This window comes from Diospyros lotus, chromosome 3 (genome assembly GCF_014633365.1).
Source record: "Diospyros lotus cultivar Yz01 chromosome 3, ASM1463336v1, whole genome shotgun sequence".
In the NCBI taxonomy this organism is placed as follows: Eukaryota; Viridiplantae; Streptophyta; class Magnoliopsida; order Ericales; family Ebenaceae; genus Diospyros; species Diospyros lotus.
Genome location: NC_068340.1, coordinates 34,050,083 through 34,065,283, shown reverse-complemented (window position 1 = coordinate 34,065,283; position 15,201 = coordinate 34,050,083). Strand labels below are relative to the sequence as shown.

General features: G+C 35.5%; 2 protein-coding genes and 1 pseudogene across 3 annotated transcripts; 1 reads left to right on the top strand and 2 right to left on the bottom strand.

Moving 5' to 3' along the window:
- The window catches only part of LOC127798367 (uncharacterized), a 34,404-nt pseudogene extending 32,834 nt beyond the window's left edge, over positions 1–1,570 (top strand).
- Positions 1,571–3,038: 1,468 nt separating this feature from the next.
- On the bottom strand, positions 3,039–6,218 carry LOC127798365 (uncharacterized). Its single transcript, XM_052331888.1, has 5 exons — positions 6,012–6,218; positions 5,876–5,925; positions 5,251–5,383; positions 3,552–3,658; positions 3,039–3,475 (listed from the first exon to the last, which is right to left on the bottom strand). The coding sequence occupies exons 1-5, from the start codon at positions 6,211–6,213 to the stop codon at positions 3,431–3,433; spliced, it is 537 nt and encodes a 178-aa protein (XP_052187848.1). The 5' UTR covers positions 6,214–6,218; the 3' UTR covers positions 3,039–3,430.
- Positions 6,219–9,600: 3,382 nt separating this feature from the next.
- LOC127798364 (3-ketoacyl-CoA synthase 19) lies at positions 9,601–11,681 on the bottom strand. 2 transcript variants are annotated; one of them, XM_052331887.1, is made up of 3 exons: positions 11,012–11,681; positions 10,412–10,896; positions 9,601–10,258 (listed from the first exon to the last, which is right to left on the bottom strand). In XM_052331887.1, exons 1-3 carry the CDS (start codon positions 11,467–11,469, stop codon positions 9,852–9,854), a joined length of 1,350 nt encoding a protein of 449 aa, XP_052187847.1. In that variant the 5' UTR covers positions 11,470–11,681; the 3' UTR covers positions 9,601–9,851. The 2 variants fall into 2 exon arrangements, with proteins under 2 accessions (XP_052187847.1, XP_052187846.1); XM_052331886.1 differs by having other exon boundaries at positions 9,601–10,261; positions 11,012–11,680.
- Positions 11,682–15,201: the final 3,520 nt, after the last annotated feature.

The window sequence follows — 15,201 nt, the reverse complement described above, 5'->3', positions numbered from 1 at the left end:
TCCTGGAAAATAAAATAACAAATATAAATGAGTGCAGTAATTCATTGTTACAACTTGTATGGATCAAATATTATACTCACTGTGAATTATACAACTTACTTTTCCTTTTAGAGGGTCCATGACCAACACCAGATGGTCAGGAAAAGATTTTGTTTACTCCAATGGATTTTAATTATCAGTCGGTTAATTTCATCAAATAAACTTGAGACCATTTTGTTTCAATTTTCTTTTTGTCTGTCAGTTTCTTTTTAGAAATTGTAAGAAATAACAATATCCTCTCTTCTCTTAGATTTTATAACAATCTCCCTCTTAAATCAGTTCCACTTTCATGAAAATTTATATTGATGATTTTCATGTCTTAAAGTTTGATTGCATTTTATGATTTTAACTGGGAAGGTGAATCTTCGAGTTCGGTTGGAGTTATAACTTTTATTTTAGATATTCTGTTTGCATTTTTTTTAAAACATTCATAATGTCATCAGTGAAGTACTCTTCATTTATCCAAATGTGATATTAATTTTAAACTATAATCAACAAAATTCAAATTCTTGTTATAGAATAAAGTTTTTTAAAAAAGAAAAAACTAATATTGCTTAGCACTAAATGGAGGCAATGTCTTGGTTTTGCTTTAACAGATTATAACCACTTTCAGTGTGGTTGATAACATGAAAGAGCTGTTCTATGCTTCTTCACAAGGGAAAATTTCAAGGTACTTAATGCTTTTCTAATTGCGTACTTCTTTCAAGCATGTGCTGTGGAAATTAATTGCTTCGTCTGCCTTCATCCAGGAAGAATGATGCTACGGTCAAAGAGCTGCTTGATAGTATTGAAAAATTAAGAGAAGAATTTGAATCTTTTGAAAGACCAGATCTAGAGATGGAGAATCCCTCTGCAGTCAGCCCTCGGGAGAAAGGACCGGACAGTCCTCTGCAACCTCCATTGCAGACAATGGAATCACCAAAAGCATTGCAGGATGAGCAGCCCAAGTCACCTGAAGCCAAGGCTGAACAGGTTCTGGACCATGAGGCAGAATTGGCAAAGCTGGAATCTGAATTTGGAAATGTTAGTCAAGATTACTCAGCAAAGGAGATTGGTGATTGGGAATTTGATGAGCTTGAAAGGGAATTAAGATCCGGTGACTGAGTAACCACCAAGTAGATGAAAGCAGTTCCTCAGATGATGACAACTGTTGTATTCCATCATAGCGAGGAACCCAATACTTAGAAAAACAAAAGAGAAAAAATAAACCTAGAATTGTGTATGGTTTCACATAAATGTGTCTGCGCTGAAGGAAGCTGCATTTTACTGCGGAGCTGCTCTTTGTAATCAATCTTGGGCTCTATTTCTTTCATTCTTGTGTATATTCTCAAAACTTGTATGATGTTACATGAATTAAATTAAATGTAAGAAGAGTGCAACTAAAGTACAATGTAAATTTGTACCCGTCGTCATATTTTGTTTTGGAAATCTCTGAAGTGATAATGGTTCACCCAAAACAGAATATGACAAAGGGTACAGATTACTTCAGAGATTGGCAACATTAATATTAATTGGATGGCATGTTAAATAAGATGTAACAATTTTGTGCTTTGGTTCACACATAATTAGATTTGCCATTTTAATACTTATCTATGCACTCTGCCAATTGCAGCAGCACATCAATGTTATCACAATGAATAAATATTGGTGGTAGTGGTACAAGTTTATCCAGCATGGAGACCTTGATTATGGCTTCACCTCTCTATCTGACCACTAATAGAAAGAGAATCCCATATTAAGAGCTTCAATTTGCGTGGCTTTATAACCCTACCTTGGAAAAGTGCACGATAAAGTGTTACAATAATTAATTAGGATCATTTTTATTTTTTTTTTGTATTTTAGAAAATAATTGTATTTATAACTCAAATTAGTGTTTTTTCTAATCATAAGGAATAAGGCAGCGTTACTGTTGCTACACCTTTCAAGAACTATAGAGTAATCTTTTTATCAGAATCACTGCGATAGTTCTTTTTCTAAGTTTCTCATTACATGACTAATGTGCAATGTGCTGTTCAACACAAAAGTTTGCCAATATATCAACAAAAGTATACCCGCAACACTAGGCAATATCATACCATCTAAAATGCCTCAATCTATCAAAATTACTTGTATGAAATTTGTGATTACATTGGCATCTTTTTCAATTAGATACCAAGAACAAGAAATGAATACATATGTTTGCTTGCATGTAATAGTGATTTTTTACATGGTACCCTACTCATGACATTGTTAAAAATTTAGCAATGAAACTTTTAAAATGTTATGGTATTTCTTTCTTCTATTATATGTTGATAGAATAATAACAATCACAAAATTTAATCTCATTACGTGAATCATCTTTTTTGCCACATGTTAATGCACCTTTAAATTCACAAATGTCTATATACAACTCTGATAATTTTATACTTCAAATTTCTTATTTAGTAATTTTGAGCATACCATAATGTTCATGTTTCTCTCAAGTCATTTTCAAATCAGAAGCAAATCAATATACTGCTCATAGTTTTCAAATATCAAATATATCAACAGAACCCAATACCTCATTGTCTTCAACATTCAACATAAACAAGGATCGCTTCCAACAAACACATCATTTCTCAAGATGAGATATCAGTTTGGCTTTAAGGTTTGTTTAATCTGGTTTTACTAGGAAGAAAAATCAGAAACCAAATTCTTTTTAAGCATGAGTCTCTCCGTGTATATACATACAATTTCTATAATGACAGCCATGCTTAGAGGCCCTAACCCTACCAAACTCCCTGATTTCAGAGTCAATATGACCACAAGTAATATTTTTGTTCCTCCTCTTAGTATATATTTCAAGTTCAGAAGTACTGAAACAACTGCAACAGATGCTCCCCTCTTGCATGTTTATCAGTGCTTTCTTCCTCATTTGTAGTGAGACACTTCTAACTAGACTGCACCATAGAGAGCATGATGTCATTCAGTTTCTAGGAAAGCAACCGCACAAGGCTTGATCCAGCTCATCATTTTCTCAAGCAAAAAGCTTATTGAGTAAATGATATAAAAATACAAACTCTACATAATATTCCCATACAAAATGATATGCTTAATTGGAAGAGAACTACAGTGAAGTAGCTGATAATTGCAAAAATGCTACTGTCACATCATTCTAGTGGTATTTTTCATATATGCAAGTGTATCATTACATTTTACAAAGGTATTCTCAAGACAGTAGTAATAATCTTCTCGTGGAGCTGGACAGTTGAGGTAGTATCTTTTCCTATACTCTTGCTCCGTGAAGTAGAAAGAACAAATGAGAACAAAGAGAAACCAATAATTAGGGTCAAAACAGAATTCTTATGGCATGATGGAAACTGCGCAAAACAGGGACAAAGCTTCAGATCTGAGTGGCTCTTTCTTAGCTAAACTAACATGCAGGATGTGGGCTGGGTGGCTGCAGCCTTAGCAGAATCTGCAACAATAAATCAAGAATAGTGTGAGGTCTTGCTAAATGGATAGACACTACAGGCTACAAAAATGAAGTGTACCTTTGTTTTCTCATTTTTGCCAATATAATCACAAAGTTGTTTGCCCCTGTGGAGTTCTTTTCCTGCCCAAAGTAGCTCGACAGTGTCCTCCTGAAGCAGCTCCAAATCTGAATATTCCAAATTGTAGATAAGCATTTGTATGCAATAGTTTTCACTTTCCATTTTCCTTTAATTTTTTCTGATGCACCATGGAACAGAAATTTGTAAGAAAATTTAGACAAAGTATAAAACAAACCATAAGACGGAATAGAAGATGATAAAAGATACAATAGATTTACGGTGCAGTTCGATAACAGTTGGAGTGTAGTTGAGATGTTTGGTTGATACCATGTTTGTTACAATTGCACTCCAAAGTGTGCGGTCCAGTGATCCAATTTTGAGGAATTAATCTACATTGCACAAAAAGCTTTGTGCAGGAACCCGTAGGACCATGTAGGATTGTAATCCTGCCAATCCCACCCAAACTCATGGGACTAAATCTACCCCTTTCCATCACTTTCATTTAGTTTGTAAGTTTTGGGCCTCACAGACCAGTAGCCGATTGTCTCTGCCTGGCAGCAATTCTTAGTCCTCTTCTACCTGAGAGCAGCAGGACTTCTGTTGCCGCAGTGCTCTCTGCTGCCTGCAGCAGCAGCAATTCTGTTGAGCAACATCCTTTCCGTTGTTGATGCAGTTACAAAAGCAGGCTACTACAAGTAATTCTGTTGAGCAATTATTGTTTCTATATTAATGCATTTGTCATATTATACAAAACTACTAAAGTATTTTTCCACTTTTAGTAGGATCTCATGATCCTCAATAGTTCCTTTCATTCAATCCAGAAGACCCTTCCACTAATTCTATGTGGGACCCCAATTTTGATATCCATGGTCGATACCAAAAAGGTCCATATTTAGCAACTGAAGCATGGAAGTAAGTGAGAATGTCTCAAATAAAAAGCCACAATGTGCATTGAGTTCCAAATCCCACATCAGATAACAAAGGAGATTTGGGGTCATAAAGAGGGATAGGAAACACCCCTTAAAAGATTAAGATTTGGGATCAGAAGACAAGAATTTGGGCTGTGACCGGTGATATCAGAGTGGCCAGCCCATTTTTGACCTGATTTCGAATCAAGAACTCCAAGAGGGCAGAGCAAATTCAGGTAGGAAAGTGTCTTGCAGATTCCACGTTGAAGAAGGAAAAAGAGATATTGGGTTGTACATGGGCAGCAAAAAGAACCAATAACAGCTTAAACTTCAGTGTTTGACGGCAAACATTCGGCCATAACACAAGATGGTTGCTTAGTGCAAATATTCAACTACATTTTGCTACCACCAGAGCAATACATAGTATAATTACAAGTAAAAAGTCAGAGAGACACTACCAAGAGTTTGTCCGAATATTTATCAAACTTTTTAGCCCAAAGTACCTTGCACCAGCAGATGACAAGTTCATAATACAGATACGAATAGATTAAAAGTTCACATCTTCTTTTGACAATGATTAGTTAAGAACACACACACACACAGTTGAAAGTGAGTTATCCCCTTGGTTCCAAACTGAATCAGATAAACAGAACTAAAGGAAAAGGTATAAAGATCACGTGGGTTAGCATCAAAACTCAGATGCTCTATCACAGAGCATCCATAATAGCAGCCACATTATTTGTAACGAGAACAGAAAAGTCACAGTGGATTGGTGGTGACAATTCAAATACCTGTTAATAGCTGCTGCAAGTTGGAATCCGGAAAACCCAAAGTACGATAGTTGGCACTGAATTCCCGTTCTATGCTTTTCAGATGGTCCCTCAGAACATAAAGAGACAAGGGTTTATTACGTAGAACCAGGTCCTGCCATAACAAAACCAACACCTCAGAACAGCTCCATCAAGTAATAGACATCAATCAAACCGTCACTTCATTTCATTTTGGTTGTTACAGAATAATTTGACTACATCTATTGAACAGGGATTCCTGAATTTACTGCATCAGAATGTAGTCTTTTAGACTCAATTAAGTATACTCCTTTTTAGTATTATTAAAGCGATCAAACAGTCGGACTGATACAACAGTTATTACCAATTCTACAATTATTGTGAAATATCGGTACTGCAGAACTGAAAATGTTGGATTTTATAAAAGATGAAATTAAGTGGACAAACTCGGAAATGCATGGAAAATCAAGAAATTTAATCAGGAAGCATGGACATTAATACGAGAAACCTTTTCAGGTAACAGAGGGCAGAGTAAAATGCAAATCAAAATACAATCATAGATTTCCTCATTAACATAAAATATACATGTATTTATACAAGTAGAGAGAGAGAGAGAGGAGGGGGGGACCTTGGAAGCATAAGAATTAGATTCTGATAAAGCTCTGATCAAAGTCATAACTGCATTGAACATGGAATCATAGGATGAGCTAGAGGGAGAGAGACAAGTAACAACAGGGACTGATTTGTGGAGGAGGAGAAAGAACCTTTGGAGTCGCGGCGATGGAGAGAGAGACGAGGTTGGAGCTGGTGGAAGATGCGCAGAATCTTGGTCTGAAGATTGGAGATTTGTGATAGGTCACTGGCGATGTCGTCGACGGTGGAAGTGCTTTGGCAGTCGTAGAGGAATTCCACCTCCTCGCCCTCGCCCTCGCCGCCGCCGCTGTGCTTCACCTGAACTTGAACCATGTCGAACCGAAATGACGGACAAATCACAAGCACTTGAATTTAAACTCAAATAAAATAAATTTAAATGAGTTTAGATTAAGTGAAAGGGTTAATTACACCAATAATAACTTAATTTTGCATTCTATTACTGTTTGATCACTGAATTTTGAAATGTTACCTGTTAGTCACTGATATTTCAAAACGGTTACTATTTAGTCACTGAACTTTGAAATGTTACCTATTAGTCACTAATATTTCAAAACGGTTACTGTTTAGTCACTGAACTTTAAAATGTTACCTATTAGTCACTGATATTTCAAAACAGTTACTGCTTAGTCACTGAACTTTGAAATATTACCTATTAGTCACTGATATTTTAAAATTGTTACTACTTAGTTACTGAATTTTAAAATATTACCTATTAGTCATTAATATTTCAAAACTGTTACTGTTTAGTCACTGATATTTCAAAATCGTTTTTCACCCGTCACTTGATAGTCACTAAACTTTAAGCTCACGAGTGACGAATGAGGAACAGTTTTGAAATATTAGTGACTAACAGGTAATATTTTAAAGTTCAGTTTAACAGTTTTGAAATATCAGTGACTAATAGGTAACATTTTAAAATTTAATAACTAAGCAATAACAGTGTTGAAATATCAGTGACAAACAGGTAACATTTCAAAATTCAGTAACTAAACAATAACCGTTTTGAAATATCAGTGATTAACAAGTAATATTTTAAAGTTCAGTGATCAAATAGTAATAGAATACAAAGTTAGGTTATTATCGTTATAATTAACCTTTAAGTCAAACCAATAGGTGGGCATTAATTAAATTAAATTAGAGTTGGCAAAGAGCACGTGGGAGGGAGGGTGTGTTTTTGATTGATTTGCATTGGTGGCCCATAGATTATATGAAATTGAGCACCAAGGTTTAACAAAAAAAAAAAAAAATTTGCCTCACAATTAGAATATTACTTTCAATTCAATTTTTATTACCAAAATTCATATTTTTACCATTGTATTTTCACGTTTATTTTTTCTTTCGTGTGATCACTTAAATTTTTTATTATTTATATTTTTGAGTCAATTTAATCTATATATTATGATCTTTTTTTGTGTAATAACTCAATCTTTTTGTTATTTTGATTATACCCATGTATTTATATATATATATTTTAGTCAATTTAATTCTAATATTTTGACATGTAAAAAAAAAGAGGGTTAAATCTCACTTTACTTTTTTTTATACATCAAAATATAAGGGTTAAATTAATTCGAAAATATAAGTATAGAGGTATAATCGAAAATAATAAAAAATTCATATTAATACACGAAAAAAAAGATCAAAATACAATGGATTAAATTGACTTAAAAATATAGCTACATGAATATAATCGAAATAACGAAAAGTTTGAATGAGCCACGCAAAAAAAAAACATAAAAGTATAGGGATAAAAATATGAATTTAGCCATTTTAAATTTATTCGATTGTATTTAAATTGATTCAAATCAACATAGGTCTCATAATAAAAATTAGGGATAAATGGTTAAATAACCAGTTTTTTAGATGGCATCAGAGCTCATGTCATTTTCGAAAACATAATGATATTGTCTATAATTTCACCAAATCTTAGAAATGGTGACTATACTTTACCTTATATATTATTGATGATGTGAAGAATCATGTTGTTTAGAAATTAAGTCAAATTGTTGCGAAAGGTATCTGACCTAATCACTTTTATCCAAATAACCTCATATATACTAGCCTTTGCTGGGCTCTGGATTTAATAGTCTATTTGTGTATCTTCATAAAGAAACAGGGGGTTTGGTTTGCTGTTAGGACAAAAAGGATTAAACTAAATTCAGGGATGTTTTGCATAATCATTTCTCTATAAACTACAACACTTCCTCGAGGGTATGGACTGTCACTTTGATGTTCTCTCTTTTCATTATTTCATATGATGATTGTCATTTAGACAACTAGGGCGTCTTTGAAGGGCATTCAATTAAGCACGTAATGGTGAGTTTGATGACTTTTGAGTGCGTTATCATATACTAATATTTTTAGATCGTGCTACATATATCGATAAGATATAGAAGTTTGATAATCGAATTAAATCGAACTTCATCATAATCATCCGGTTTCATCAATCGTGACCGAGCTTCATCATGGAATGAAGCCTGACTATTTATCCAGAGACAGCAGCAGGTAAATTAGATGAGAACATTTTTGAATTTTGGTGTCAAGAATCATTTTTCAATAATTCATTTATTTGTGCAAGTAGTATTTTTTTAATATTTTTTTAGAGTCATTGCAATGCTGATTCCAGGCATGACTAACTTAGTGATGACTAGGCAAACTCCATCTTTCATTCTAGTTCTAGATTATTTTAAAGACACCTAACATTTCTTATTAACAAGTCTACTATGTTGTCTATTGGCGAGCAACATAGCATTTGCTCGCCAGTGAGAGGGGCGCAGACTCCATGCACGTGGGACCATGTGCATGGGGCCCCCTAGTGCTATGTTGCCCAGCAGTGGACAACATAGCAGGCCTGTTTCTATTAATTATTTACCCTAGTGGTACAATTTAATTTTGATAGTAACAAAACAAGTGGAGGTACTAATTAATGATTCTACTTGAGTAATTGGATTACCTAAACTAGAGCAAACTTTCAGACCATGTGGGCATAAACTCGAGTGGAAGAATACAAATGGAGGGGCAAAATTGAAATATCAGAAGTGTAGTCCAAAAGGTTTTGTTTATGAGGTGTTGGAGCTTAATTAATTAAAATCATAAATTTCTAAATCTTTTCAAAGGCTTTCTTCTATGAAGATATTGATTTTAAGTAGATTTTTGCAATTAGCTCGGGCAGTATTTGCTAATTAACATATAGATATAAAAAAAATATTTTAAATAAAAATATTTTTTATTATGTTTATTAAATTTATTTAATAACAGTTGCAGCTGAATATCGATTTCTACGGTTGTTGGTTACTGGGGTTGAAGATTGCATTTACAACAAAATCTCTAAGAAAATCTTTTGCATTCTCAACTCTTACTTGAATTTGAAAAATAAATTTTCATGTTAATTAATATAAATTAAGTTTGGATAGAACGATCTTGATACTGTTAATCAAACAAGCCAAGCCATCTAGTGGTCTCTAATCAATCGACAAGTCAATCATCAACTAGCTAGTTATCGTTTAACAAAGTGCTATATTATACATATATATTATTAAGAGAGTTTTGGACAACTATATGTTAAAGATACAATAAATTTTATTCGAAATTCAAAGTTAAAAAGTCTTCAATCATTCTTAATAAACACAATTAATACAACTTCAATTATATATATATATATAATATGCGTCTCTATTTTCACTTGTAAATGAATAGTAGTGAAAGGAAACACATTATTATTATTATTATTAGATTTTTTAGAAACGAAAAGGAAAATAAGAAATTTGATATTTTATGTATGTATATATATGCATAAATAAATTGGTTTTATTTCCTTCCCTTAGAATGCTCCTAGCTAGCTAGCCAGTCTTAGTCTGGAATATATATGTATGTATAACTTGGGCGCAGATGAGGAAAGCAAAAGCAGCAGTGAGCAGTTGCCGCCGGCCAGTTGGGATTGGGAAGATGAATTAGAAGTAGTGTCTAACGAAGCTGACGCTTTCGTCGTTGATCCATCCATACTTCTCCGTGAACGGGTTGAGTTGTTTTTTGGGTGGGTAGCTGTCGATGCAATCTTCCCACACATTCGGATCTTTCAAATCCCTCATCACTTCCCACACGCAGTTGTTGCATTTGAACCCCGCACCTAGGCTGATCATTAGAATTTTGTCGCCCTTCTTCAGCCTCTTCTTAGCCTCCATGTATCCCAGAACATACCAGAGGCCGCCGGCCGACGTGTTGCCGAAGCGGTGGAGCGCCATTCTTGCCGGCTCGATGTCGTGTTCGCTCAGCCCCAAACTTTTCCCCACCCCCTCGATCACCGCCCTTCCTCCCGGGTGTATGCAGAAGTGCTGGATCCCTTTGTTCAAATTCAGGCCTGCTGCACCATCGATCGTTAACGATTCAACAATATTTAACGCGAATATATATATATATATATATATATATTAGATAAGTCGGCATCCCCATGCATGTTGTTATGTATTTTATAATTATTTTGGAGGGAGTAGTGAAGTTAATTAATTGGAACCTGATGATGCAATCCCTCTGTACCAACAACGAATCAAGTCCCAGAATGGCAGCACCTTGGGCAGCAAGACCATGAGGTTCTTGGTGAGAGCCTTGGCAGCTGCTTTCTTGAGGCCTTTGGTGAGCCGAAAGCCTCGGTACCCAAGCTCATCTTCAACTTGCATGCAACATTCGTAGGCTTCCTGGTCCGACCCCATATGCGTTCGCACCATGCACTTGAGCTTCAGAATGGCTCGATGCCGCATCCCCCTGTCGTTGGTCAGAAGCATGGCGCAGCCACCAGACCGAAATAGGCAATTCGACAGCATCATCGACCTCTCCTTCCCACAGTACCAGTTCGGCCCCATCGACTCCGTGCTCACAACTACTGCAAATGCCTTCTTATGGGACTTGAACAGATGCTGCACCAAATCAATCGCCACCACGCTGGCGCTGCAACCCATCCCGGACAGATTGAACGACTTCACGTCTGACTTGAGTCGATACCTGTATGTTGAGTTGAGAGAGAGAGAGAGAGTAAAAATAATAATAATAATATATCTGCCATAATTATTTTAAATTTTTAGATGGTTAAAAATTATATATAATCAACAGTACGTACCGGTTGGCGATCCGGGAGGTGAGCGACGGCACAGTGGAGAGCAACGAGACGTTGACGACGAGAATGTCGATGTCGGCAGGGTTGATGCCGGTACGGGCGAAGAGCTTGTCGAGTGTATCGAACAAGATGTCGTCCATCTCTTGGAGGGCATCGGAGAGGAGGGGCCGTTCTTCGCGGCCCATGATTACGTTTGTGGGGGCGTAGGTTTCCTCGCCGATGCCGGAGCTGACGATGGTCTGCAAGAGGAACTTGTACTCTTCGAGGCCGAGGTTCTTGTTGCGGAGGATGATGTTTGCGCAGAGCTCGGTGTCGAGCTTGCGATCTTCGGTGGCCTTGTAGCACTCGTAGTCCAGCATGAAGCAGCATTGGTCTCGCCGGCGGAGGAGCAGCTTGCAGAGGCGAAAGAGGGCGAAGAGCACAGCGAAGAGGGGAAGGAGATGGATGGGTGTCGCCTCCATGGGAGTTGATGAAGTTCAAATTAAGAAGAGGATGATGAAAGTGAGGGAATAATTAATTAAGGAGATGATCGATCATGGATTGAGCAGCTCCATTATATATCAGCTGGATCACTCTCACAGTACAGCTTAATTTCATAATATATAATAATAATAATATGGCGGAATGTTGGCAAGAATAATATTGCAATGTTGCAGCCGGCCGCTGTGTGTTGCTATATATATATACACACACACACACAGAGACACATACATCCTTCCTTGCCAACAACCAGTGGCTATTGTCCAGTTATTTCTTATCTGACCCCATTGATCCCTAAAAGCTACGCACATGCCTAATTCTTTGGAGCTGAGATCTGCGGTCTTCTCCCTCCTCTTTTTTCTCTCTCTCCAATTAAATTAAATTATGTAACCTCGTTAAATTAATACACATGGTCAAATAATAATATATATTAATAAAGATAAAAAAAATTAAATTTATTTTATAATTGATAAAAAAAACTCGTCTCTTTCAGATAAAGGAATATATTTTTTCCCAAAGATATTGAAAAACTCATAGCAATCATAATCCTTTTTCAATGGAATAATAATATTGTATAGACCATTACGCCCCCCCCCCCCCCCGGCCCCCCAAAGGAGGATGGTATGTACATACATACATACATACATATATATATATTGGATAATGAAAAATACGAAATTAAGAAAATCTTACAGAAACCCATTGGCATTGATTAATTGGTACTTTTTTTTTTTTTTTCTGGCTTGAATTTAATTGATACAATTTGGTTTCTGAATTTGAAGTATTTCTAGAGACATGAAGTTAAGTCGGTCTCAACTACCATGCCACTGCAGCATCTCAAAGGAAATAAAGGTCTGCAACTACACGACAGTGCCTGCTCCTCCTGCCCCTACAGTCGTACTACTATATATACATATATTATATGCCAACCAAGAATTTATACCCTTCGGGAAGGTAATATGTATGTATATATATATATATACACGAGGCTTGTTATGTTGCTCAAATGACAAGCAACATAATAGGTGCCCACTTGAGAGGGGGTGCGGGCCCCATATACGTATGATTTTAACAAAAGATCGATCAAAATATATACAAATTTGAAGGAAATTGAAAGTTTGGTGCTAGCTAGTTAGCTAATATATATATTAAAAGAAAATAAAAAAGTTTAATATTGTCGACGTTCAATTTCAGCTGACCCTGATTCGTTTTGGGCCACGATAAATAAGTCTAAAGTGTCAAGAAGAAAAATACCAAGGTTTTAGACGTGAGTCAACATAAATTTTTTTACGTGGTTCAGCCAGAACGATGTCTACTCTACGATCACACTCTGATTATTTTCTCAAAATAGCGGTGTCTGATTATTCTCTTTGTCCCTCATGATATTTCTGATTCTTATTTATACTAAGGGGCCTTTACAATTTAGATAACATATAAAAATACAATGATTACATAATAGGGGACAAACAGCCTTTATCATTCACACAAAATCGGGAGTAAAATCCTCATTACGAGGGGCATGGACTGTTGCAGATAAAGTGAATAGTCTCTACCTCTGACTTCTCAACAGCTTTACCACTTATGCGAGCTAACGGTTTTAGGCCAGCGACCTGGGCGGTCCAACGAACTGAGGGTTTTGCTACGAGCTCGTCAGACGATCATTGAGATCTCACTAGGGGCCTAACGGGGAGCTCGTAGAATGCTTGATTTATGAGCTTCGAATTTTGGTGGTTTATGAACTTTATTTGACGAGATCGCATGCGTTATTTTGGGTTCCGAGAGACTAGGTCGGCCCATTGGACTGAGTTTGACCCATAAGGAGTGATGCGAGAATAGCGTGTAACAAATACATAATAATTGAAAGCGAAGTAAAAGTTGAGTCTTTATTGGTAATTATTAATCCTATATATATATATTATTAGGTTAATTATAAAAATATAATATATATATATAACCAACAAACACACTAATATAACACAATATATATATATATAGGATCAAGCTAGCTAGCTAGAGACAATATATATATATAGCTTCAATGGACAAGAAACCAATGGCTAATAAGAAATAAGCAATCATACGTACGAATCCTACCTACCTACCATATATGGACTAGCTAGGGGGATATAGCAAAAAGTTTAACTTTAAATGCTTAGTTAAGGGTAATGAAATCACCCAAAAATGTCCTAATTAACTTGATGAAAGGTATCATGAAAATAGCTCGAAATAGCCGATCTATACAAATACTTTAATCACTAAATTTCCTTAAGAACATATTTATTGCTTCCAACCATATATAAATATATATAGTTACAAATTAATATTAAACGCCTCAAAATCATCAACATATATATATAACATGTTTCCAGTCATTCATATTCCTTCATTCAAGTAATTATTAATTAATCCAAGTCCTAAATAAAACCATTTTAATAAATGAATGGATTGAGCTCGAAATGCAACATATATATATATATATAAATCAAATTAAACCATTATGAACACTGATATGATATCTGAAACCAGCTCATTGTGATGGCTACAGTTGGCCACACCAGTCCCCAGCAATAGATTTGAATGAATACTATTGCTACGGATGGAAAAATCAAAGCTTCTTTAATGTTTATGGTTGGAAGACGTTGAAACTCAAGTTGCAGACTTCAATCCATCGAGATATGGAGCCGTGGAGGGCCCCTTCTCCCATCCCTAGCTAGCTAGCGACTTAATGCACCTACTGACTATACATATATCCGAATATCCAAATAATTCATTGTAATATTTCGAGAGCCCAAAAAAATTAGTATATATTGAGGATAGTGTAAGAAAGAAAACAACACCAGCTGGATATCTTTTGGGCTGAATGTTGGCAAAGAACTCCCAAGTTAAGCGTGCTTGACCTGGGACAATCTAATTATAGGTGACCCCCCTGGAAAGTTCGTGTAGGCCCATTAGGGTAAGTTGTTCCGATTCTTCCTATCACTCGATGCGGGATGTTACATTCATACATATGGCCGGCCTACATATATATGTATATGGGGGGTTAATTCTTATTGAGTATTGATCATATATTAAAAAGAAAAACACTAACTCACAACTATATAATTTACAAAATTACTATGTTGCTCGCGTTAGACAATATAACGTTTGCGTGATGCGAGTTTAAACTTAGAGGTTAGAGCATAGGCCCCCACCTCTTTCCCCTGCGTGCTCGCATCTGCAACAGAAAAAATCTTACCAAGTTTAATTGTAAAAACAAGAGTCAGTTTGAATAATTTCTTATTAAGATCAAATTTTGAAGGAATTTAGTTATTACATGTGCTGGGTACGTAGGGTAGGTCTTGGATTTTTAAAATATTAGGTTTGAAATTAATTGGTGATGCTATATCAACCAACAAAATAGCCTTTTGTAGTTGCAATAGTAACTTACGAAACAACAATTAATTGTTACCACTGTGTTAGTGTCGCTCTTTGCCACGTTGTCAGTACTTATAGCTAATAATAATACATTAAAATTAACTTCCAAGACAGTTTTTAATTTTTTTTTTTGTGTGTGTGTGTGCTCATCTTTCATTTTTATTTAAAAGAATAAAAATTAATGTCTTGCTTCAAAAATTTTATTTGTGTTTATTTATTTTACTTTTTTTATATATATTAAGAATAACAGGAAGTCTCAATACTTAAACCTTTTGCAAAGATCATCACTTTTTTTCCTA

What these genes read in the sequence shown, in the direction of transcription:
- LOC127798365 (XM_052331888.1), bottom strand. Translation starts at nt 6,213, where the DNA reads ATGGTTCAAGTTCAGGTGAAGCACAGCGGCGGCGGCGAGGGCGAGGGC. An exon ending in CCATCGCCGCGACTCCAAAG is followed by an intron (nt 5,926 to 6,011) that starts GTTCTTTCTCCT and finishes TGTTCAATGCAG; the next exon opens with TTATGACTTTGATCAGAGCT. An exon ending in CTTGCAGCAGCTATTAACAG is followed by an intron (nt 3,659 to 5,250) that starts GTATTTGAATTG and finishes TGGAATATTCAG; the next exon opens with ATTTGGAGCTGCTTCAGGAG.
- LOC127798364 (XM_052331886.1), bottom strand. Translation starts at nt 11,469, where the DNA reads ATGGAGGCGACACCCATCCATCTCCTTCCCCTCTTCGCTGTGCTCTTC. An exon ending in ACCTCCCGGATCGCCAACCG is followed by an intron (nt 10,897 to 11,011) that starts GTACGTACTGTT and finishes CTCAACATACAG; the next exon opens with GTATCGACTCAAGTCAGACG. An exon ending in CAGAGGGATTGCATCATCAG is followed by an intron (nt 10,262 to 10,411) that starts GTTCCAATTAAT and finishes TCGATGGTGCAG; the next exon opens with CAGGCCTGAATTTGAACAAA.